Consider the following 25,917-nt stretch of genomic DNA (forward strand, 5'->3'; position numbering starts at 1 on the left):
CCGCTCTCCTGCTGGTAATAGCTCATCTTAAGTGATCACTCTGGTTACAGTGTGTATGGTAATACCCACTGTTTCATGTTCTCTGTATTTTCCATTGAATGCATCCGATGAAGTGAGCTGTAGCTCACGAAAGCTTTGCTCAAATAATTGGTTAGTCTCTAAGGTGCCACAAGTCCTCCTTTTCTTTTTGCAAATACAGACTAACACGGCTGCTACTCTGAAACCTGTCCAGTTGTTGATTCTCGCTCATGCACCAAGTGTGTGAGTGTGGAAGGGGGAGGGCTAAACCCCTTCTCGGGGCCTGAGCCCCCCTGACTCATCCACTATCACTCAGTGAGTCTCTGGGTCTGCATCTGATCCCAGAGTCAAGGAAAAGGCATGAAACCTGCCCTCCACAAGGGGTTAATATTGGTCTGTCAATCACCTGACTTCCTTTCCTGGTGGGCTAAATCCTTTTTTTTTTCTTTTTTTTTTTTTAAACTGGGGAGTTGCTAGGCAGGATTCCAATGTGGGCGGGCCCAACCTGATTTTTCCCATTGGTGTATTTTTGTGATTGGGTGACTGTCTTGCCAGGTGACAGACCCCTCTTCCTCTGTCGCTGTAATTGGCAGAAGGGGTTAAACAGAATGTGATTTTTCAATTGGCTAGATGAGACTTGTTGCTAGGCAGAGTAGCCAGCCCATTGTTGGGGTACTAGGTTGTGTCTTTGCTGGAGAAAAACAGGTATGTTTTTATATGCAGGTAATTATCTGGATGTAAAATCCCAATGTAGCCATGGCACAGGTAGTTTTTACCTCCATGTGATCCTTCCAGGGTCAACACTATGTGCCCACTATACCGTGGGTTTCAGGGGTGCCATTTCAGATTTGGGGGGGGCAACTTTAACTGTGATTCCAAGGGCTACTTAGGGATCTGAAAACTCTATGTGTTGTTTTTTTTCCAGATAACTTCAAACATTAAGAAAATTCTATGTTTTAAAGTTGAGACAAAAACGGAGACTTCTGAGGTATATCGGGGCCACTGCAGGCAGGAAAGGAAAATCAACAGGCAGAGGTGCTCTTCCTTTAGAAAGAAAGTTGGAGGGTCAAATCTTCTAGTCCTTAATCAACTAAAACTTCTATTGCAGTCATATTGGCTCAGGGACTGGGTTTTCTGGCATATTCTGAACAGTGCTCAGCACACAGATGGTGCCCAGTGAATAATGCAAATCATGACAATAATCATCGACTTGATGGACTCAGTGGATGCTGTTTCTGTTCTTTGTTCTGGAATTGGCCTGAGTACAGCTGAAATCCTAAGAATTTGTGGCATAAACACATCTGATACTCGTACTTTCTCGTTCCTTTCTTTTTTCAAACTCAGAACAAAAAATGACTGAACAAAATGGTTTTCAGTTAAAATGTAAAACTGCACAGCAGCCATTGCTCTACAACCCAGCATGGGGCAGAACCTGCCACCCCTTCGAAGTTAAGTGATCTCCTCTCATCTGACTCTCATTCTCCATCCTTCCTAACCTCTGTGCTGCTTTTCATGCTGTCAACCATGACATCCATCCTGGGACCATTTGCAGGAGTCTCAGAGAACTGGCCGCCTTGGTTTTGCTCCCATCTATCAGAGTTGCTGGATAGGGAGCTAGCCCTGAAACACCTGGGTTCTACTCCCTCCAGGGACTTCCTCTCTAACCCCTGGCCAGTGCTGTAAGGACAGAGGTTTTTAGGTACCCAAAGATACAGCTTGGCATCTAATGGGGTTTGCAAAGCACCTAACTTTCTAAGTGTATTTGAAAATCTCACTAGGTGCCTGAAAACCTTTGAAAATCTGGCCTTTAAAAGGCTGTGTGTGCCTCAGTGCCCCACCTGTACAATGGGGATAACAGCATTGCTCTACCTCACCGAGGGGCTGGGAGGAGAAACAGATTAGACGTTGTGATGTGCAGCCTCAGATACCATGGTGATGAGGCCACATAAATACCACAGACAGAGTGGGAGCCTCTCTATACATGGCTAGCCCCGCTCTGGGTCTGACCCCGTCTTTTCATCTACATCCCCAAATCTTCCCCTTTTCTGAATGTAACCTTGGCTCAGTGCTTTGCTGTACTTTTTCTTCCTCCCCTGTTCTTTCGAACACAACCCCTCCTCCCTCTCCCCCCTCCACAGAGGGATTTCTCTTTTACAGGCTAAACTTCCATACCCTTAATCCCCAGCCCTTTCTTATCTTAATCACCCAGCCTCTGTTTGTAAACAAAATCCTGACTCCCTGCCCCAGGGGCACCTCTCCTGTGCACAACCTCACACTAACCCCGTACTGTAGTGAAGAGCTCCACCTGGGAGCTTGCACACCTCCTGTATGAAACTGGGGGGGGCTCCGGCCCTCCCCTGCCCCCCGAATTGGCGCCCTTGGTGGGTTGACTTTAAGTATCTCTTTCCGTATAACAACACAGTATAAGCCTAAAGCCCAGCCCATTGGGATAGTCCCCGCCTGCTTGTCTAATTGCACTTTCACTTTTGAGTTGGGCTGGGTCGGAGCTGGTCTCTTGGCTGCTGCTGCTGGGCCTGGATTAGAACCGGAACCAGCCCAGAACTTTGGACTTTTTGTCCTGCGAGCAGGCCCAGGGAGTTCCCCGGAGAAGGGGGCGAAGGCTCCAGGGGACGGACACCCCAGGACAGGGCGGTGGCACCAGGCTCACTGAGTCTTGCAGCTTGTTGCCAATGATCAGGACCTGGAGGCCGCGCTGAGCTGTAGAGGTCAGAGACTCCATGCCCTGCGTGGGGGCAGAAGCCCACACACACTGCGGTCTGTTCTCAGGACCATGCTCTGGGTAAGTGGATCACAAAAGTTCCTGAAATAAAATGGAGCTAATGAGATTGAACCTGCCCAGCAAACCCAGCAGAGAGACTGTGGGAGGTTTGGGGGTGTCCATGTCTACTGTGACTAATAATAAGATCCCAGGAACGTGAATTCTTTACATTTACCCTTTTTTTGCTAACGCAAACTACACACCCTTGGCCCGCGGGAGTTTGGGGTTTATTCCTTGGTCGAGAAAATTTCTCTGCATTTTAGAAGCTGTTGGGCTCCATCTGGTGGAAACAGCAAAGCACAACCAAAATGACTATTGAAAATACAGTATAACTTTTCTGCCTTCATTTAGTGGGAAAAAAACACCGCTGGGAGATTTTGGTTTGTTCTCATCAGCTGATACTCAGCCTGGAGCTGTGGGGGTCTAAGTGGATTGACTTTTCATTGTGTAGCTTGGCAGAAGTTTTTTTTAACGGACACTGATTTTAGAAAAACAAATAATCCGACCCCCAAAGTTGCCATTTGAAAGAGGAAATGTTTGAGGATTCTAAATGGACAGTTGCTCGTTGTGGTGCTTTGCATTGACTTTGCTGCTCCAACCCCATAGTTTTGTTGTTTTGTATCTGCCGTTTCCTCCCATGGTTTCCGTGGTTGTGTGGACGTGAGGGACAGGCCAGCACAGGGAATAACGCTTGGCCCACACGGAAGGTGTGCTGATGGGTCTCAGTTTGGGGCTTTCCATGGTCAATCGTATATTAGTCCTTCCATTTTGGGTGTTACAGTGTAAAGTGAAGCTCGTGCTAAATTCAACTGTATTCCGAGCACTCGGCAAAACACACCATGTATAAAACATCCTTGCTGCAGAATTTGCGGCTTGTCCATCACTCTCTCCCTGTTTGGCAAGACCTTTGAAGTGGTAAGCGCCCTTTGTTTTGATAACATTAAACACAGATTTTTCCCCCCCAATACTAGATAGGGATGACACAGTGACACATCCTGTTACTGGGTGTACAGCAGGAGGTATGTCTCAGAAGTCAGGAATATGTGTCACAAATCGCATGCACAGGTCTGAAGCGACGCTGGGCAGTTATGCTGGTGATGGTGCCTGTTTCAATCCACATGTTGTCTGTGCTCCATTTTTGGAAAATATTGAACAGCAAGGAGCAAAACCATGGGCGGTGGGTGAACCGCAGGCTCAGGGAGGCTAATCAGTGCCACAGTGCTACCAGCCCCTCCCCGTCTGCTTTTGAGCCTCCATGTTGCGAATCAGAAACTCTTTCTTCTTTTTCCCTAAAGATTTTTGTCATTTTCTTGATAACACAACTGCCGCCTTCCGAAGCTGTAAAATGCTACCCAGGCGAATATGAAATAAATGGCGAATGCTGTCCCATGTGCAGTGCTGGTAGGTATATATAATTCATTCTTTAAAAGTCATGACCCTTCCCAAGAGAGTCCAATTGCCCGGCCTCCTCCAGAGACATTGGTCGCCTCTACTACTGTGAATCTGACTGGTGGTGACACGGATCTCTCCATGTAAACATCTACATTGCTTGTTACTCACCTGTCAGTGGAGGACATAGAGAGGATGGTTCTTGTGGCCTGGGACACAGGAGATCCAGAAGGAGACGGACTGTGATACTTTGGGCAAGTCCCTTTCTCCATAACACCTCTCTTCCTCACCTATTGAGGCCTGTCAGAGGCCAGGTCAGGTAGGACCAGCTGCTGGCCTGCTCCCTTGACTGACCTCACTGCTGGGGAGCCAGTAAGCCGAGTTGCATCGCGGGGCAGTCACAGCACACGAGTGGCTGGTGGATCAGCAGTTCTGAGTCCTGCTTAGCAGCCTGGCACCCAGAGCAGAACAGCGGCTGCTCAATGTGTACCCTGCCTGCAGCTGGGCTTGCCTAGTCCTTGCTTCTGCTCTGTCCTAGCCCTGCTCCAGCCAGCTTCCGTCCTTACCCCAGCCCTGTCCTGGCTTCGGACCCCCACCCCCAACCCTTGGTTATGCCTCCTGACTGTGACTCTGGTTAACCCTTTGGCTTCTGACTCTTGGCTGCGCCTTCTGATTACAACCCTACTTTACCCTCTGGCTCTTGCACTCAGCTTCTGTCACTCCAGTACTGACCATTGGCTTGTTCCTGGACCCTGCCCCCCTGGACCCAGCTCTGACCGGTCGGCTGAACTCTTGTTTCCATCTCTAGGCCTGACGGCCCATGGCCCAGATCTCTGCCCTGATTGACTGTAACACAGACAATACACTGTCCCCATTAGGATTCACTGTATTCACCCTTTGCCCTGCATCCAGGATCCCCCAGCCCTTCCCCAGCCCCTCACAGTCCCCTTCTATCAGGATCCTACTGATCTTTCCTCTGCACAGGGACCTCTGCCAGTCCCAGCCCAGCCACAGCCCTGCGCCAGGCAGCTGTCCAGCAGGCTGCTGTGGACACCAGGACTGCCCCAGCCCCTCACCTCTCAATCTACCTCTTACAGTACTAGAGGACTGGCCACAGGCAGCCACCTGACTTCTTAGTCCCTGGCCCTTTCTGGTCATATGATCCCTCCAGTCACTTGCTTCACCTGGGGATTCTCCATCCCCCTAGGAGGAACTACAATACTCAGAACTGCATCTTTTCCAAGATCCTGACTGGTCACAGTGGGGACACACGCATCTGTCAACGGTCCTGTATCCGGTACACAGAGTCTAAGCACGACTGTACTAGGGATACTGCTGATAAGGGAGGGGTGTGAGTTATGAGATTGTTTCTGTCTACGCTGTTCCTGTGTTGTGCAGAAATAGAGGATTTCGGGTCTGGCAGTCTAGTTCTGAGACGTTTACCTTTTATTTCCAGTGATGGTGTGTGCAACATGTAAAATCCACACACATAGCGTGTGCATTTGTCCTGCATAATGACCTGCTTTTGCAATCTCTGTATGAATGCATTAAATATATTAGCCTAATTTACACAGGAGCTAATTGTTTTGTTTGCTTTAGGGACTAGGGTGGTGTCAGCCGACGGCCAAGGATGTTTGGTGAGGTGCCAGCTATGCCCGTTTATACCATCCGTGACTTTAACCGCTAGGACACACTGTCCCTTCGCGGCGGGCAGCCCGGGCTAGGCTGACGGATGCCCCAAGGTCCTAACCACCCGTGACTTTAACTGCTAGAGCTCAGAGCTCCTTCGCAGCGGGCAGCCAGGATTGACTGACAGGTGCCCCAAGAGTTTGCCCCGTGGAGGCGGCACAACTCAACGCTAGGCTCTTAGTACTCTCACCTAATGGCCAGGCTTTAGAGCCAAAACGGCTGAGGTTCTTTAATTGTGATGGCTGCTTTACAGTAAACCAGAGAAAACAAGTCAGGCTTATGCATAAATGGTTACCAAAATTTATTAAGCTAGATTCTAATCATGTGGTTACAAAATTGCTAGTGCCTACTTATTTAAATGTAGAGATGTTACACACACACAAACAAGTTACAAAACGGAAGCCACAATCCCAAAGAAAGAAAACAAAGTATAGAGCTCGATTTCAAAATATGTGTACACTAAAGATAGGAGATCAGGTGTGGGTGCTTCTTACCCTCCTTGCATCTCTCGATTCCAGTGGTGCCAAGCCAGGATCGGTCACTCAATTCCGCGGAAAGACGAATAAGGGACAAGGCGTAGGGACCCTCTTAGCTGCAGAAGCCTTGGGAGGCTGTCACTTATCTGACCAGCAGATAGATAGTGAAAAGCACTCAAAAATCATGGTGCTGTAGGTCCCCTACTTATACCTCTGTACTCCTTTATTCTCTTTCTCCTTTCTTATGCCAAATTGAGGCTGGTCTGTCGGGGTGACGCCAGCTTTTGCAAGAGTAGTTTACACTTGCAAGGGAGAGAAACAATAAGTTTCGACTACTGGACATTTCTTTTATCAGGGTAAATATTTTCCCACCTAGGATGTTGGTGTGTGTGCATCACGCTACTTAGTAGGGGCTAAGAGCCAGGTCTGTCACAGGGCCTCTGCCTGCTGTGAGCTTAATCGTCGTATCTGTTCCCAGAGGCACATTGTAGCAGCACACCTGTGCTTCAAAGGCTGTGCTGGAATATATGTTAAGTGCCCTGTTCCTGCTTCCTCCTGTGTTTCCAGCAATGCTGGTCTGAGGGGGCGGGGGCTGGCTGTCTGGCTACAGGTGGTCAAACATTGTAGAGAAAATAGCATCACAACTTGCATGCCATGTGTGAACGACACGTATACAGAGCATCCCAATGGCCTAACGGAATGCATGAGATGTAAACCGTGTGATGCAGGTAAGAAAGCTGCTCTGTGTGTGGGTGGATTTTAATTATTTTTTTCTGAGTTGTCTCCCCCGGCCCACACATACAAAAGCAGCCAAGTTGTTAGGATCCAAGACTGGAAGTCAAGAGACCTGGGTTCCGCTCACAGTTCTTACTGAGTTCCTTGCAGTCTTGGGCAAATCACGGAAGTGGAGATTTCTGGCACAGTGCATGGGCTTTAGTTGCACATCTTCCACTGATTAAGGTCTGTGGAATCATCCCAGTAGATTCTTCTCAGGAGGAAAGTGGATCTCTAGATTTAGCAGAAGAAGAACAAACACAATAAACAATAATTGTAATCAAACATTTCAGATGGTATCGTTTGTCCTAGAGCAGCAGCACTGCACCCTCAGGATCTGGACTGTACTTGGGGAAGGTTATAACCTTCCCTTTCAGATTCTAGGTCCTGAGCAGTGGCTGAGGAACACGCAACTACCTCAGGAGGCGAGAGTGACATGAGTGACAGTGAGCAACCATTGCGCTCCTCTGTTCGTGGGGGAATTAGGGTCTGGTCCCCAGCATGAATTAGAACAGCCTGCAGGCTGCTCTAGTTTATATCAGCTGTCTGTGGCCCCAAAGGCCGTCCCAGCTCAAGGGGATCAGCTGGGCAGCCAGGAGGAGAGGTTGTGTAGCAGGTGTTATGGCCACTCCAAAATCCCACTACAGTGGAGTGCTTCTCCAGTGATCAGCAGGCTTGGAGGTTGTGGTCCTTTATCTGTGGCTACTGGGAGCCTCATTCTCCACCGCCTTTGTCATTATTCACACCCTGCTAGACCCTCTGCTAAACTCTGCTAGATCCTCTGCAGATGAATGCAGAGTGGGTGCAAAGCACGATCTCAACTGCAGCTGTGTAGAGAACGCTGATTTGGTAGCATTTTGCATGCAGCCTTTGCACTACAGTCAATTTATTGTCTTTGTATTTTTCAGTCTAATCCTATGTTCTGTTCACTATTTGGGCCCTTATAACTTAATTTTCCAATGTGCAGGTTTCTATCGCTCAAAGGGCCCAATCCTACATTGAAATGAGTGGGAGTTTGGCCTGTCCACAGACTGCAGGGTCAGAATCTGGATGAGGTCTTATCATATTTGATCCAATATATTAAAGAATCCACCTGGCGGAATGATGGGTGCCCCGAGACAGTGGGAAGGCTGTAGATATGCTGACATGTTTAATAACATATCTTCCTTCATCTTAGGTGTGAAGAGGAAGGGATGACAGAACTAAAGGCCGGGACAGTCACTTCTAATGCAATTTGTGTACAAAGAGGCCTTTCTGTCAAAGCGATAGCATTGATAATTGTCCTTCCAGTGTTACTTGTACTTCCAGTGGCTGGAGCAGTGCACTTTTTATGGCCGAGGAAGAAGAGGAAAAGTGAGTTAACACGTAAGTAAGAAAAGCGTGGGACCTGTGAAACCCATGAAAGGGTCTCTAAAGGGGTCAGACTGGCAGAGTTCATATTTCCCACATTGGTCTTTGTTTCACCCTGGAACATGCCAACCTGTAACTGGAATTGCCTCTTCAAACTGAGAATCCTGTGAGAGTCTAAATCTCTCTTCTTTAAAGGGTTGCCTTTAAGACCCGCTGACCCTAAATGTGACCTACTTTACGGGGTGAACTGGCTGGTCCCAGGCCAGGGGGCTGCGCTATCGCCCCAGCTGCAGTGGACATGCCCCCTGCCCAGCTCGGGAAGATCCTCTCCCTCCCCAGCTCATGGCCAAAACCGGCCTTTTTCCCAGGCCAGGTTCTGCAGTGGCTTAAAATACCAGCTGTTCACATTCTCCAAGCGACCTGGACCAGTTCTCCCCTTCTGATGATCTTTCCCGCTTGTATCTGATCTGTGCTTACAAAGTTCCCTTTTCATTCACTGGGGGAGCAGCGATGTTAATGGAACGGGAGTTTGGGCTCTATTCATAACCTGTTACTCCTTCAGAAATAAGCATCTCCGTTTTGCCCCATCATTTATCCACAAGAGAAGAACATTTTCTCAGGTCTAAGAGAGAACATTGTTTACTGGTTATAGCTGGGACTGGGAATCAGGACTCCTGGATAATAGTCTCAGCTCTGCCAATGACCAGAGGTGTGAATTTTGGCAAATCGCTCAATTTCCCTCTGCCGTAGTGTAGCTGTTTGACATAATGCCCACCTTATAGCTTGCTGTTTGCAAAACTCTTTGAGATCCTTAGAGGCTAGGTGCTGTATCAATGCAAAGCATTGTTAGAGCCCCAAATCACATTGGATTAGCATTGTCACGTAACCACCTTCCTCTCCAAGCGGGGTGATTCCTCAAGATGCTGCTAAGTGTAGTGCAAAGCGCAGTTAGAGCAGAGTGGGGCCACGTTCTGCGGATGTGCACACACATGGCCCCATTGAATCGCAGAGAGCTGTGCATGTGTCTAAGGGCAGGACTTGACCCTGGGACATTAATACAGAAACGTGACAATACAAAATGCACCAGACTGTTTTCTGACGCAGTTGTTTCTTTTTCTTTGCAGCTGCACAGGAGACAGGGGTGAGTTGACTGGTCTTTTATTTACTATGCACAAGACCTGGAGCAGGGGTTTGCTTGAGTGTCTCTGCCATGGCTATGTCTGCTTGCTGCAAGTGTGTGTGTGTGTGTCTCACTATGTGACTTTGGAGCAAGTCACTTAAACATTATGGTCCAGATCTTCAAAAGTATTTAGGCTCTTAATGTCCATTGATTTTAAAGGTATTTAGGCTCCTGATTTCAATGGAAGTTAGGAACGTAAATATATTGGGGGATCTGGGTAAATATGCCTTACTTTCTGCATCTGTAAAATGGGAAAACTACCCACCTTAGGGGATACCAAAGACTTGACTCTTCCCCCCACACTTACACATGCATACTCTGTGGCTGTGCAAAGCCCGGAAAGCAACAGAGCAAATCACCTGGGCTGTGCATAGACCATGATTTGCTCCATGATGTTTGTAAAGTGATTTGAGATCCCTAAATGGAAGGTACCATAGGAGTGCAAAATTCGGCCTTTAACGTGCCCCAAGGTCAAGGTCCCCACTATTTGGACATCTATCATCCAAACAATGTAATGAACCTTTGTAACAGGTGGCTCTGAGTGACAGCAAACTTTAAAGCAAAAGAATCTTTAACGTCTGAAGTTAAAATGGACTTTTTTCCTTTGTCTTTTGGCCCTTTAATCTCCCAGGCATGCCACCTGAAGCCTATTTCCCAAACTGCTTAAACATACATGAGACAGACAAGGTGGGTGGGTGAGGTCATATCCTTTCCTGGACTAACTTCTGCTGGTGGTTGACACAAGCTTTTGAGCTTCACAAAGCTCTTCTTCAGCTTTGGGAAAGGTAACCGGACCACCACAGCTAAATACAAGGCGGGACAGATTTTGGTGAACCTCTTCCAGTGCACCAGCTGCCCCAACAACTATGTGGACGATACCAGACAATCACTACACTCTCCAATGAGCTCACACTCGAAAAATTATAAAAGACACTTGTCAAGGTTCCTCCCCCACTCTGAACTCTAGGGTACAGATGTGGGGACCTGCATGAAAAACCTCCTAAGCTTATCTTTACCAGCTTAGGTCAAAACTTCCCCAAGGTACAAAATATTACACCCGTTATCCTTGGACTGGCCGCTACCACCACCAAACTAATACTGGTTACTGGGGAAGAGCTGTTTGGACGCGTCTTTCCCCCCAAAATACTTTCCAAAACCTTGCACTCCACTTCCTGGACAAGGTTTGGTAAAAAGCCTCACCAATTTGCCTAGGTGACTACAGAACCAGACCCTTGGATCTTAAGAACAATGAACAATCCTCCCAACACTTGCACCCCCCTTTTCCTGGGAAATGTTGGATAAAAAGCCTCACCAATTTGCATAGGTGACCACAGACCCAAACCCTTGGATCTGAGAACAATGAAAAAGCATTCAGTTTTTTACAAGAAGACTTTTAATAAAAAATAGAAGTAAATAGAAATAAAGAAATCCCCCCTGTAAAATCAGGATGGTAGATATCTTACAGGGTAATTAGATTCAAAAACATAGAGAACCCCTCTAGGCAAAACCTTAAGTTACAAAAAAGATACACAGACAGAAATAGTTATTCTATTCAGCACAATTCTTTTCTCAGCCATTTAAAGAAATCATAATCTAACACATACCTAGCTAGATTACTTACTAAAAGTTCTAAGACTCCATTCCTGTTCTGTCCCTGGCAAGAGCAGCATGCAGACAGACACAGACCCTTTGTTTCTCTCCCTCCTCCCAGCTTTTGAAAGTATCTTGTCTCCTCATTGGTCATTTTGGTCAGGTGCCAGCGAGGTTACCTTTAGCTTCTTAACCCTTTACAGGTGAGAGGAGCTTTCCCCTGGCCAGGAGGGATTTCAAAGGGGTTTACCCTTCCCTTTATATTTATGACAACACTCTTGGGTGAACACTTTTCACAAAGCAGTCACTCCCTATCTGACTTATCGTTCCTCGTCCTCGAAGGAAACCTGCACAAGACGAGCCTGGGAGCGTAGGCAAGGTCTGCACTACAAACTTACATTGGTATCACGAAGTCGCTCGGATGTGAAAAATCCCCCCCATCCCCTCCGAGCGACATAGTTACACCAACCGAACCCCTAGTGTAGACAGTGCTATGTCGATGGGAGGACTTCTCCTGCCAACAAAGCTACCGCTTCTCACGGAGGTGGATTAACGATGCCGACAGGAGAAGCTCTCCCATGGGCATAGTAGTGTCTTCACTAAAGCGCTTCAGCAGCTCAGCTCTGCTGGTGCAGCTTTTTAAGTGTAGACTTGCCCTTAAGTTCATAACTCTGCTTGACCCTAAGGGCTTGTCTACACTGGCTGGGAGCTACGCCCCTCATGGGGGTGGTTTTTTTTTTTTTTTAGAGCCCTCGAGAGCTCTCTCCCAGTGCTCTGCTGCGACCACACAAGCCACGTTAAAGCGCTGTCACGGCAGCACTTTAGCATTGCCAGTGTAGACTAGCCCTAAATCATGGACTCAGCAGAGACAGCGGTTATACCAGTCCTTACAACTATTTGTAACCTCCTAACCCGGCTTTGTCCTATGACTTGCAGAGGTGTTAATTTCCCACTTTGTTTAAATAGTTTATTGCAACATGTGTTAACCTCTTACGCTAAACAATCTATCTCACCTTTAGCTGTTACGCCCTGGTTATCTTTCCCAGACCTGAAAGAGAGCTCTGGGAAGCTCAAAAGCTTGTCTCTTCCATCAACACAAGTTGGTTCAAGAAAAGATATTACCTTACTTACCTTGTCTCCCTTTCAGCATATTTGATTTGGAAATGGGCTTCTCAAGAACAGTTGCTGTTTTATTTCGGGTTTATCGATATCTTTATGGCACTACACAGTTTAAGATGTTGTGAAATTAGCTAGTTACAAAGTCTAAGATCCGTCCAGCAAACTGGACACTTTTTATAGGAAAAAATGATGCCAGACAGTATAACTTTTTGTTCTAAATGGGGAACGACATCAATAAGTATTATAATACTTCATCATAATGACTAAGAAAACAAACTCTAAGAAAGAGAACTCCAGCAGGTGTATGGGTCAATGTACCAGCCATTTCATTGTTAGTAACTGAATGTTCATAATGTCTTTGTTTTACTTTGTCATATTTTAAAGGATGCATCTAAAGGACAGGCAGAGAGAACTTTGTTGCAGATTTGAGAGAATGGGACTAAAAACATGCCTACTCAGGAACAAACAAAGGCAGGAGCAGAGGGGGAATAAAGAAAGCCATTGTCAGCCCTGTTCGTGTGATTGGACTGGAGGCTTCTGAAAATCCCTCTTCATTGAATTTCAGCCATCATCATCAATGTAACTTTAGTCTCTCTGGCTAAGGCCTGTTATGCTGAAATCTTCCTCACTGACACATTGTTAGGTGGAATGTCTGCAGACTCTGGGCTCTTGGAGCATGTCTACACTTGCCATTTAAAGCACAAAAAGTCCCCGTTTTGCACAAAAACTGTGGGAGCATCTACACTTGCCAATGACAGAAGTTCCACCGCAAACAGAAAACCACCTCCATGAGAGACGTACAGTTCTTACCGCTGATCCTTTTGCGATGATGTGCAAGTGGAGACACATCCTTCCTGTGAAAACAGCTTTTAGCCTCCAGAGAATATCCCACAGTGCCTAGGGTGATCACTCTGGCGAGCAGCTCTGATGCTCTGAGGCCAGGTAACTGATGTCTGCCCCTCCCCCTGTAAAGCCGGAGGAACTCCCTTTCCTGTTTTGTTTGCAAGTGCTCATCTGGCCGAGTAACCTTGGCTGCTCCACAGAGCAAACGATCGCCCGCTTGGATCCTGTGCTTACCCCCCACTTACCACAAGACCTATAGTCAAAATGGGGAGAGCTGCACTGTGGGATAGCTGCCCTCACTGCGCTGCTCTCATCGGGGATGGAAATGCTGCAAATGTAAACACTCTCTGACGCCTGTGGAAGTGAGTACAGAAACCAGCACTTTTCTTTCACCGGTTCCCTATCACCGGTGAAACTGTCAGTGCAAAAACTCAAGTGTAACCATACCTTCCACGAACACTTACCTGGTATCCAGGACTCTCTACTGGACCAGTTGCTCTGATGACTATACTGGACCAGGTGACCACGTAGTCAACGTGGATTTTATACATAGCTTTAGTTTTATAACAGGGCCACAGAGGGTGGGGACAGAAATGTTGTGTTGCTGTAAATATTAGCTCATTATCTCATCCTACATTATATCTGCACGTTTACTGTCTCTTGTTAATCATATTTGCTTTGAACCTTCTCTATGGGTAAGATAAAATCCCAGGTAAGAAGCATGGTTGGAAATAAAGCTAAACCGTTTTTATGGTGCAGATTGGAGGGTGGACTGCACCATTTTGCTACCCTTGATAAAGCAGCAGTCAGATTGCTGGACAATCTAGGTATGGATTTGTGATGCGTATGAAAGAAGAAGACTGTGAAGTCACATTCACCCCAGAGCAACTTTCCTGTCAGTGGGGATAACAGGGGTTGTGAAGCTTCATTCATTAGTATATTTAAGCACTGCAGTCCAGTCTCCTGCACTCATGGCAGGACTAAGTATTATCTAGACCATTCCCGACAGGTCTAACCTGGCCTTAAAAATCTCCAATGATCGAGATTCCACAACCTCCCTAGGCAATTTATTCCAGTGTTCAACCAACATTAGGGAGTTTAACCCTAACCCAACCTAAACCCCCCTTGCTGCAATTTAAGCCCATTGCTTCTTGTCTTATCCTCAGAGGTTAAGGAGAATTATTTTTCTCCCTCCTCCTTGTAACAACCTATTATGTATTTGAAAACTGTTAAATGTCCCCCTCTTAGTCTTCTCTTCTCCAGACTAAACAAACCCAGTTTTTTCAATCTTCCTTCATAGGTCATGTTTTCTAGACGTTTAATCATTTTTGTTGCTCATCTCTGGACTTTCTCCAATTTGTCCTCATCTTTCCTGCAATGTGGCTTCCAGAACTGGACACAATACTCCAGTTGAGGCCTAATCAGCGTGAAGTAGAGCGGAAGAATTACATCTTTTCTCTTGCCTATAACACTCCTGCTAATACAGCCCAGAATGATGTTTGCTTTTTTTTTTTTTTTTTTTTTTGCAACAGTGTTATACTGTTGACTCATATTTAGCTTGTGATCCACTGTGACCCCCAGATCCCTTTCTGCAGTACTCCTTCTTGGCCGTCATTTTCCATTTTATATGTGTGCAACTGATTGTTCCTTCCTAAGTGGAGTATTTTGTTTGTCCTCACTGAATTTAATCCTGTTTTTTTCAGACCACTTCTCCAGTTTGTCCAGATCATTTTGAATTTTAACCCTATCCTCCAAAGCACTTGCAACCCCTCCCAGCTTGGTATTGTCCGCACACTTTATAAGTGTACTCTCTATGCCATTATCTAAATCATTGTTGAAGGTATTGAACAGAACAGGCCCCAGAACTGATCCCTGCGGGATCCCACTGAATATGCCCTTCCAGCTTGACTGAACCACTGATAACTAATCTCTGGGAACGGTTTTCCAACCAGTTATGCACCCACCTTATAGTGTTGGATCATATTAAAGAAGTTCTGTATTAAAATCACAAATGAGTTTGATTCCCCATAGTTTAAATTCCAGGGTATTACTAATTAAGAGGTCTCTTGGTTTTTGGTACTGTTTCTCTCCCTCTTTGTGTGAAACTTGCAAGCTGCTAATTGCGTTAGTACATTCTAAGACAGAGTCTGTTCTCAAAGCAATTCACACAGAGAGAGACTGAAAGCAATACTCTGTAACAACAGAAACAGCACCCAGAGACTCCCCTCCCTTTTGTTGTATTAACAATTGTGATTAAAATAGAGAGAGAGGATGTATGTGGATGGATGCTTGGTGTGGATGATAACTGAATGATCAGGGAGGTGCCAGCCTTAGAATCCAGTGTCCATCGTCTGAAGAAGGCGTCAAGTGGAAATAAGCAGAGGACCCCCGGAGGGCAGACTGGAATCCACCCAACAGCCTCAAGAATGGGAGAACCAAAGAACAAGATAACATCTGGCAGCACAGAGCCGTCAGGAATGTGCCATCTGCCCATTGATTCAGCAACAGCATGATGAAGCAATTCCCATAGACTGGCCTAGGAAGAAATTCCTATAAAAATGGGCTCTAGAAAGTGAGAACTTTGGGGTCTGATTCTGCAAACCAACTTCCAGGAGCATCAGATGTGTATCTGACAAGGCCCTGCTCCCTCCTCATGTCCAGGCCACCTGGCCAGTGGCTTGGCATGAGCAACTGTAAGGCTGGTAACTATGATAACAACCTTGCAGAACCTGTGTGCGTGTGTGTGCGTGTGTGCGCGTGAATGAATGTGTGAATAAATATGAGATTGAATGGAATGTTATAGCTATAACTAACTGCTTACTAGGATTCTTTCTGTATTCACAATCAATGTGGTATTTTGCCTTTTCCCCCTTTAATAAGATCCTGCTGGTTTTTATTTTATTGGTATAACAATAGTAGCTCATTCCAGGTTGTATTTCCCTAATTTGTTTATGAGAAGGTCATGCGAGACAATATCAAAGGCCTTACTAAGGTCTAGATATACCATGTCTACCGCTTCCCTCTTAGCCACAAGGCCTATTGCTCCATCAAAGAAAGCTATTAGATTGGTTTGACGTGATTTGTTCATGACAAATCCATGGTGACTGTTGTTTATCACATTATTATCTTCTAGGTGTTTGCAAATTGAGTGCTTAAATATTTGCTCCAATATCTTTCCAGGTTCTGAAGTTAAGCTGACTGGTCTGTAATTCTCTGGGTTGTCCTTATTTCACTTTTTATAGATGGGCACTATATTTGCCCTTTTCCAGTCTTCTGGAATCTCTACCATCTTCCATGATTTATTGAAGATAATCATTAATGGCTCAAAAACAACAGGGTGTCCGGTGGCACCTTAAAGACTGACTAGTCTGTTAGTCTTAAAGGTGCCACCGGACTCCTTGTTGTTTTTGTGAATACAGACGAACACGGCTACCCCCTGATACTTGATTAATGGCTCAGATACCTTCTCAGTCACCTTCTTGAGTTTTCTAGGATGTATTTCATCAGGCCCTGATGATTTGAAGACATTTAACTTATCTAAGTAATTTTTAATTTGTTCTTTCCCTATTTTAGCCTCTGAGCCTACCTCCCTTTCACTGGCATTCACTGTTAGAGGTCCAATTGCCACTCCACTTTTTGGTGAAAACGGAAACCAAAAAGTCATTTAGGACTTCTGCCATTTCTACATTTTCTGTTATTGTTCCCCCCCTCCTTACTGCGTAATGGGCCTACCCTGTCCTTGGTCTTCCTCTTGATTCAAATGTATTTGTACAATGTTTTCTTGTTACCCTTTATGTCTCTAGCTAGTTTAATCTCATTTTGTGCCTTGGCCTTTCTAATGTTGTCCCTACATACTTGTGTTATTTATATTCCTCCTTTGTAATTTGTCCCAGTGTCCCCTTTTTGTAAGACTCTTTTTCTGAGTGTCAGATCGTTGAAGAACTCCTGGTTAAGCCAGGGTGGTCTCTTGCCACACTTCCTAACTTTCCTACAGAGTGGGATAGTTTGCTCTTGTGCCCTTAATTTCTCTTTGAAAAACTGCCAAGTCTCTTGAACTGTTTTTCCCCTTAGACTTGCTTCCCATGAGATCTTACCTACCAACTCCCTGAGTTTGCTAAAGTCTGCCTTCTTGAAATCCATTTTCTTTATTGTGCTGTTTTTCCTTCCTACCCTCCCTTAGAATCATGAGCACTACCATTTTATGATCGCTTTCACCTAAGCTACCTTCCTCTTTCAAATTCTAAACCTGTTCCTCCCAATTTGTCAGAATCTAATTTAGAACAGCCTCTCCCTTAGTATCTTTCTCTGTCTGCTGAAATAAACACTTGTCTCCAGTACATTCCAAGAACTTGTTAGATAATCTGTGCCCTGCTGTGTTATTTTCCCAGCAGATGTCTGGGGAGTTGAAGTTCCCCTTCACCACCGAGTCTCGTGCTTTGGATGATTTTGTTTGTTGTTTAAAAAAAAGCCTTATCCGCTTCTGCTTCCCTATGCCCCTCCAAACTACACCCATGTGTACAAACTACACCATCATGCGGCATTGTGGTAGTATTCATAACCTATAAAAGCCCTTAAAGGAAAACGTTAGACAATGTCTATGCTGCTACTTTTGCAGACTGAGTATTTTAACCTTAGGGCTCTAAAACACCTACAAGGATTTAAAACCAGATTTCAAGAGAGCACTTCTCCTTTTCCACCACCAGCAAGCAGTCTCTCAAACTTTGGCCAGAGATAAGAGGGAGTCCGTTTGTTTTTGGTGATACATCTACCCATAAATGGCTGGCCTCAGAGCCTTAGGGGAGGGCCTGTTCAAAAGCAATGCTAGGGAGCTGTGCTTTAGCTAAGGTGAATTGCACAGGATAGGAGGGGTACGTGCAATGCATGCTGTGACGCAATTTTCCTCTGCTTATATCTATGCTGCTGCAAAGATAATTTCCCTGGCTTGTCGCTTTTACCACGTCACTGGCTCCCCTGCTCCACTGTCTCCCCTGCTCCACTGCATCAAACACAACTTCTCCCTGCTCAGCCTAGTGCCATGCTGCCCATCGTCTCTCATGTACTATCCAGTTGTTAAAAGGAGGACTTGTAGCACCTTAGAGACAAACAAATGTATTTGAGCATAAGCTTTCATGAGCTGCAGCTCACTTCATCGGATGCATTCGGTGGAAAATACATTGGGGAGATTTATATACATAGAGAACATGAAACAATGGGTGTTACCATACACACTGTAACCAGAGTGATCACTTAAGGTGAGCAGTTACCAGCAGGAGAGCGGGGGGGACGACGACGGATGGACGGACCTTTTGTAGTGATCATCAAAGTGGGCCATTTCCAGCAGTTGACAAGAACGTCTGAGGAACAGTGGGGGTGGGGAGGGGAATAAACGTGGGGAAATAGTTTTATTTTGTGTAATGACCCATCCACTCCCAGTCTCTATTCAAGCCTACAAGTTAATTATATCCAGTTTGCAAATTAATTCCCATTCAGCAGTCTCTCATTGGACTGTGTTTTTGAAGTTTTTTTGTTGAAGTATTGCCACGTTTAGGTCTGTAATCGAGTGACCAGAGAGATTGAAGTGGTCTCCAACTGGTTTTTGAATGTTATAATTCTTGACGTCTGATTTGTGTCCATTTATTCTTTTACGTAGAGACTGTCCAGTTTGACCAATGTACATGGCAGAGGGGCATTGCTGGCACATGATGGCATGTATCACATTGGTAGATGTGCAGGTAACGAGCCTCTGATAGTGTGGCTGATGTGATTAGGCCCTCGAATTTGCCCACTGTTTCATGTTCTCTGTCTTTTCCATTGAATGCATCCGATGAAGTGAGCTGTAGCTCACGAAAGCTTATGCTCAAATAATTGGTTAGTCTCTGAGGTGCCACAAGTCCTCCTTTTCTTTTTGCAAATACAGACTAACACGGCTGCTACTCTGAAACCTGTCCAGTTGTTGATTCTCGCCCATGCACCACGTGTGTGCGTGTGGAAGGGGGAGGGCTAAACCCGTTCCTGGGGCCTGAGCCCCCCCGACTCATCCACTATCACTCAGTGAGTCTCTGGGTCTGCATCTGATCCCAGAGTCAAGGAAAAGGCATGAAACCTGCCCTTCACAAGGGGTTAATATTGGTCTGTCAATCACCCAGCAACTTATCCTTGCAACAAAGCCCGTTGCCAACTGTGCCCACATATCTATTCAGGGGACACCATCACAGGGCCTAATAACATCAGCCACACTATCAGAGGCTCGTTCACCTGCACATCCACCAATGTGATATGTGCCATCATGTGCCAGCAATGCCCCTCTGCCATGTACATTGGTCAAACTGGACAGTCTCTACGTAAAAGAATAAATGGACACAAATCAGATGTCAAGAATTATAACATTCATAAACCAGTCGGAGAACACTTCAATCTCTCTGGTCACGCAATCACAGACATGAAGGTCGCTATCTTAAAACAAAAAAACTTCAAATCCAGACTCCAGCGAGAAACTGCTGAATTGGAATTCATTTGCCAATTGGATACTATTAATTTAGGCTTAAATAGAGACTGGGAGTGGCTAAGTCATTATGCAAGGTAGCCTATTTCCCCTTGTTTCCCCCCCCCCCCCCGATGTTCTGGTTTAACTTGGATTTAAACTTGGAGAGTGGTCACTTTGGATGAGCTATGACCAGCAGGAGAGTGAGTTTGTGTGTGTGGTTTTTGGGAGGGGGGTGAGGGGGTGAGAGAACCTGGATCTGTGCAGTAAATGGCCCAACTTGATTATCATGCACACTGTGTAGAGAGTTGTCACTTTGGATGGACTATCACCAGCAGGAGAGTGAATTTGTGTGGGGGGGTGGAGGGTGAGAAAACCTGGATTTGTGCTGGAAATGGCCCAACTTGATCACTTTAGATAAGCTAGTACCAGCAGGACAGTGGGGTGGGAGGAGGTATTTTTTCATATTCTCTGTGTGTATATAAAGTCTGCTGCAGTTTCCACGGTATGCATCCGATGAAGTGAGCTGTAGCTCACGAAAGTTCATGCTCACATAAATTGGTTAGTCTCTAAGGTGCCACAAGTACTCCTTTTCTTTTTGCGAATACAGACTAACACGGCTGTTACTCTGAAACCTGTCAATCACCTGACTTCCTTTCCTGGTGGGCTAAATCTTTTTTTTTTTTTTTAAACTGGGGGGTTGCTAGGCAGGATTCCAATGTGGGCGGGCGCAGCCTGATTTTTCCCATTGGTGTATTTTTGTGTTTGGGTGACTGTCTTGCCAGGTGACAGACCCCTCTTCCTCTGTCGCTGTAATTGGCAGAAGGGGTTAAACAGAATGTGATTTTTCGATTGGCTAGATGAGACTTGTTGCTAGGCAGAGTAGCCAGCCCATTGTTGGGGTACTAGGTTGTGTCTTTGCTGGAGAAAAACAGGTATGTTTTTATATGCAGGTAATTATCTGGATGTAAAATCCCAATGTAGCCATGGCACAGGTAGTTTTTACCTCCATGTGATCCTTCCAGGGTCAACACTATGTGCCCACTATACCGTGGGTTTCAGGGGTGCCATTTCAGATTTGGGGGGGGCAACTTTAACTGTGATTCCAAGGGCTACTTAGGGATCTGAAAACTCTATGTGTTGTTTTTTTTCCAGATAACTTCAAACATTAAGAAAATTCTATGTTTTAAAGTTGAGACAAAAACGGAGACTTCTGAGGTATATCGGGGCCACTGCAGGCAGGAAAGGAAAATCAACAGGCAGAGGTGCTCTTCCTTTAGAAAGAAAGTTGGAGGGTCAAATCTTCTAGTCCTTAATCAACTAAAACTTCTATTGCAGTCATATTGGCTCAGGGACTGGGTTTTCTGGCATATTCCTAACAGTGCTCAGCACACAGATGGTGCCCAGTGAATAATGCAAATCATGACAATAATCATCGACTTGATGGACTCAGTGGATGCTGTTTCTGTTCTTTGTTCTGGAATTGGCCTGAGTACAGCTGAAATCCTAAGAATTTGTGGCATAAACACATCTGATACTCGTACTTTCTCGTTCCTTTCTTTTCTCAAACTCAGAACAAAAAATGACTGAACAAAATGGTTTTCAGTTAAAATGTAAAACTGCACAGCAGCCATTGCTCTACAACTCAGCATGGGGCAGAACCTGCCACCCCTTCGAAGTTAAGTGATCTCCTCTCATCTGACTCTCATTCTCCATCCTTCCTAACCTCTGTGCTGCTTTTCATGCTGTCAACCATGACATCCATCCTGGGACCATTTGCAGGAGTCTCAGAGAACTGGCCGCCTTGGTTTTGCTCCCATCTATCAGAGTCGCTGGATAGGGAGCTAGCCCTGAAACACCTGGGTTCTACTCCCTCCAGGGACTTCCTCTCTAACCCCTGGCCAGTGCTGTAAGGACAGAGGTTTTTAGGCACCCAAAGATACAGCTTGGCATCTAATAGGGTTTGCAAAGCACCTAACTTTCTAAGTGCATTTGAAAATCTCACTAGGTGCCTGAAAACCTTTGAAAATCTGGCCTTTAAAAGGCTGTGTGTGCCTCAGTGCCCCACCTGTACAATGGGGATAACAGCATTGCTCTACCTCACCGAGGGGCTGGGAGGAGAAACAGATTAGACGTTGTGATGTGCAGCCTCAGATACCATGGTGATGAGGCCACATAAATACCACAGACAGAGTGGGAGCCTCTCTATACATGGCTAGCCCCGCTCTGGGTCTGACCCCGTCTTTTCATCTACATCCCCAAATCTCCCCCTTTTCTGAATGTAACCTTGGCTCAGTGCTTTGCTGTACTTTTTCTTCCTCCCCTGTTCTTTCGAACACAACCCCTCCTCCCTCTCCCCCCTCCACAGAGGGATTTCTCTTTTACAGGCTAAACTTCCATACCCTTAATCCCCAGCCCTTTCTTATCTTAATCACCCAGCCTCTGTTTGTAAACAAAATCCTGACTCCTTGCCCCAGGGGCACCTCTCCTGTGCACAACCTCACACTAACCCCGTACTGTAGTGAAGAGCTCCACCTGGGAGCTTGCACACCTCCTGTATGAAACTGGGGGGGCTCCGGCCCTCCCCTGCCCCCCGAATTGGCGCCCTTGGTGGGTTGACTTTAAGTATCTCTTTCCGTATAACAACACAGTATAAGCCTAAAGCCCAGCCCATTGGGATAGTCCCCGCCTGCTTGTCTAATTGCACTTTCACTTTTGAGTTGGGCTGGGTCGGAGCTGGTCTCTTGGCGGCTGCTGCTGGGCCTGGATTAGAACCGGAACCAGCCCAGAACTTTGGACTTTGTGTCCTGCGAGCGGGCCCAGAGAGTTCCCCGGAGAAGGGGGCGAAGGCTCCAGGTGACTGACACCCCAGGACAGGGCGGTGGCACCAGGCTCACTGAGGCCTGAAGCTTGTTGCCAATGATCAGGACCTGGAGGCCGCGCTGAGCTGTAGAGGTCAGAGACTCCATGCCCTGCGGGGGGCAGAAGCCCACACACTCTGCGGTCTGTTCTCAGGACCATGCTCTGGGTAAGTGGATCACAAAAGCTCCTGAAATAAAATGGAGCTAATGAGATTGAACCTGCCCAGCAAACCCAGCAGAGAGACTGTGGGAGGTTTGGGGGTGCCTATGTCAACTGTGACTAATAATGAGATGCCAGGAATGTGAATTTTTTACATTTACCCTTTTTTTTGCTAACGCAAACTACACACCCTTGGCTTGCAGGAGTTTGGGGTTGTTTATTCCTTGGTCGAGAAAATCTCTCTGCATTTTAGAAGCTGTTGGGCTCCATCTGGTGGAAACAGCAAAGCACAAGCAAAATGGCTATTGAAAATACAGTATAACTTTTCTGCCTTCATTTAGTAGGAAAAAAACACCGCTGGGAGATTTTGGTTTGTTCTCATCAGCTGATACTCAGCCTGGAGCTGTGGGGGTCTAAGTGGATTGACTTTTCATTGTGTAGCTTGGCAGAAGTTTTTTTTAACGGACACTGATTTTAGAAAAACAAATAATCCGACCCCCAAAGTTGCCATTTGAAAGGGGAAATGTTTGAGGATTCTAAATGGACAGTTGCTCGTTGTGGTGCTTTGCATTGACTTTGCTGCTCCAACCCCATAGTTTTGTTGTTTTGTATCTGCCGTTTCCTCCCATGGTTTCCGTGGTTGTGTGGACGTGAGGGACAGGCCAGCACAGGGAATAACGCTTGGCCCACACGGAAGGTGTGCTGATGGGTCTCAGTTTGGGGCTTTCCATGGCCAATCGTATTTTAGTCCTTCCATTTTGGGTGTTACAGTGTAACCTGAAGCTCGTGCTAAATTCAACTGTATTCCGAGCACTCGGCAAAACACACCATGTATAAAACATCCTTGCTGCAGAATTTGCGGCTTGTCCATCACTCTCTCCCTGTTTGGCAAGACCTTTGAAGTGGTAAGCGCCCTTTGTTTTGATAACATTAAACACAGATTTTTCCCCCCCAATACTAGATAGGGATGACACAGTGACACATCCTGTTACTGGGTGTACAGCAGGAGGTATGTCTCAGAAGTCAGGAATATGGAATCACATATCGCATGCACAGGTCTGAAGCGACGCTGGGCAGTTATGCTGGTGATGGTGCCTGTTTCAATCCACATGTTGTCTGTGTTCCATTTTTGGAAAATAGTGAGCAGCAAGGAGCAAAACCATGGGCGGTGGGTGAACCGCAGGCTCAGGGAGGCTAATCAGTGCCACAGTGCTACCAGCCCCTCCCCATCTGCTTTTGAGCTGCCATGATGCGAATCAGAAACTCTTTCTTCTTTTTCCCTAAAGATTTTTGTCATTTTCTTGATAACACAACTGCCGCCTTCCGAAGCTGTAAAATGCTACCCAGGCGAATATGAAATAAATGGCGAATGCTGTCCCATGTGCAGTGCTGGTAGGTATATATAATTCATTCTTTAAAAGTCATGACCCTTCCCAAGAGAGTCCAATTGCCTGGCCTCCTCCGGAGACATTGATCGCCTCTATTACTGTGAATCTGACTGGTGGTGACACGGATCTCTCCATGTAAACATCTACATTGCTTGTTACTCACCTGTCAGTGGAGGACATAGAGAGGATGGTTCTTGTGGCCTGGGACACAGGAGATCCAGAAGGAGACGTACTGTGATACTTTGGGCAGGTCACTTTTTCCGTAACACCTCTCTTCCTCACCTGTTGAGGCCTGTCAGAGGCTAGGTCAGGTTGGACCAGCTGCTGGCCTGCTCCCTTGACTGACTTCACTGCTGGGGAACCAGTAAGCCGAGTTGCATCGCGGGGCAGTCACAGCACGCGAGTGGCTGGTGGATCAGCAGTTCTGAGTCCTGCTTAGCAGCCTGGCACCCAGAGCAGAACAGCGGCTGCTCAATGTGTACCCTGCCTGCAGCTGGGCTTGCCTAGTCCTTGCTCCTGCTCTGTCCTAGCCCTGCTCCAGCCAGCTTCCGTCCTTACCCCAGCCCTGTCCTGGCTTCGGACCCCCACCCCCAACCCTTGGTTATGCCTCCTGACTGTGACTCTGGTTAACCCTTTGGCTTCTGACCCTTGGCTGCGCCTTCTGACTCCAACCCTACTTTACCCTCCGGCTCTTGCACTCAGCTTCTGTCACTCCAGTACTGACCATTGGCTTGTTCCTGGACCCTGCCCCCCTGGACCCAGCTCTGACCGGTCGGCTGAACTCTTGTTTCCATCTCTAGGCCTGACGGCCCATGGCCCAGATCTCTGCCCTGATTGACTGTAACACAGACAATACACTGTCCCCATTAGGATTCACTGTATTCACCCTTTGCCCTGCATCCAGGATCCCCCAGCCCTTCCCCAGCCCCTCACAGTCCCCTTCTATCAGGATCCTACTGATCTTTCCTCTGCACAGGGACCTCTGCCAGTCCCAGCCCAGCCACAGCCCTGCGCCAGGCAGCTGTCCAGCAGGCTGCTGTGGACACCAGGACTGCCCCAGCCCCTCACCTCTCAATCTACCTCTTACAGTACTAGAGGACTGGCCACAGGCAGCCACCTGACTTCTTAGTCCCTGGCCCTTTCTGGTCATATGATCCCTCCAGTCACTTGCTTCACCTGGGGATTCTCCATCCCCCTAGGAGGAACTACAATACTCAGAACTGCATCTTTTCCAAGATCCTGACTGGTCACAGTGGGGACACACGCATCTGTCAACGGTCCCGTATCCGGTACACAGAGTCTAAGCACGACTGTACTAGGGATACTGCTGATAAGGGAGGGGTGTGAGTTATGAGATTGTTTCTATCTACGCTGTTCCTGTGTTGTGCAGAAATAGAGGATTTCGGGTCTGGCAGTCTAGTTCTGAGACGTTTACCTTTTATTTCCAGTGATGGTGTGTGCAACATGTAAAATCCACACACATAGTGTGTGCATTTGTCCTGCATAATGACCTGCTTTTGCAATCCCTGTATGAATGCATTAAATATATTAGCGTGGTTTACACAGGAGCTAATTGTTTTGTTTGCTTTAGGGACTAGGGTGGTCAAACATTGTAGAGAAAGTAGCAGCACAACTTGCATGCCTTGTGTGGACGACACATATACAGAGCATCCCAATGGCCTAACGGAATGCATGAGATGTAAACTGTGCGATGCAGGTAAGGAAGCTGCTCTGTGTGTGGGTGGATTTTAATTATTTTTTTCTGAGTTGTCTCCCCCGGCCCACACATACAAAAGCAGCCTAGTTGTTAGGGTCCAGGA

General features: G+C 46.6%; 1 protein-coding gene across 4 annotated transcripts in view; it reads left to right on the top strand.

Annotated features, from left to right (window-relative positions):
- The first annotated feature begins 1,786 nt into the window (after positions 1 to 1,786).
- Positions 1,787 to 25,917, top strand: part of TNFRSF14 (TNF receptor superfamily member 14) — a 33,100-nt gene continuing 8,969 nt past the window's right edge. Inside the window, exons 1-3 of one of the 4 annotated variants that reach the window (XM_075121063.1) lie at positions 1,787 to 2,818; positions 4,093 to 4,198; positions 5,786 to 7,079. In XM_075121063.1, the coding sequence (XP_074977164.1) occupies positions 7,001 to 7,079 (79 nt within the window). In that variant the 5' untranslated portion in view covers positions 1,787 to 2,818; positions 4,093 to 4,198; positions 5,786 to 7,000. Of the gene's footprint in view, positions 2,819 to 4,092; positions 4,199 to 5,785; positions 7,080 to 21,327; positions 22,717 to 23,995; positions 24,102 to 25,688; positions 25,815 to 25,917 lie in introns of those variants that run through there. The other 3 variants (XM_075121064.1, XM_048824577.2, XM_048824578.2) reach the window with 3 other exon arrangements.

The sequence above is a fragment of the Caretta caretta genome, chromosome 18, assembly GCF_965140235.1.
Source record: "Caretta caretta isolate rCarCar2 chromosome 18, rCarCar1.hap1, whole genome shotgun sequence".
Taxonomy (NCBI): domain Eukaryota; kingdom Metazoa; phylum Chordata; order Testudines; family Cheloniidae; genus Caretta; species Caretta caretta.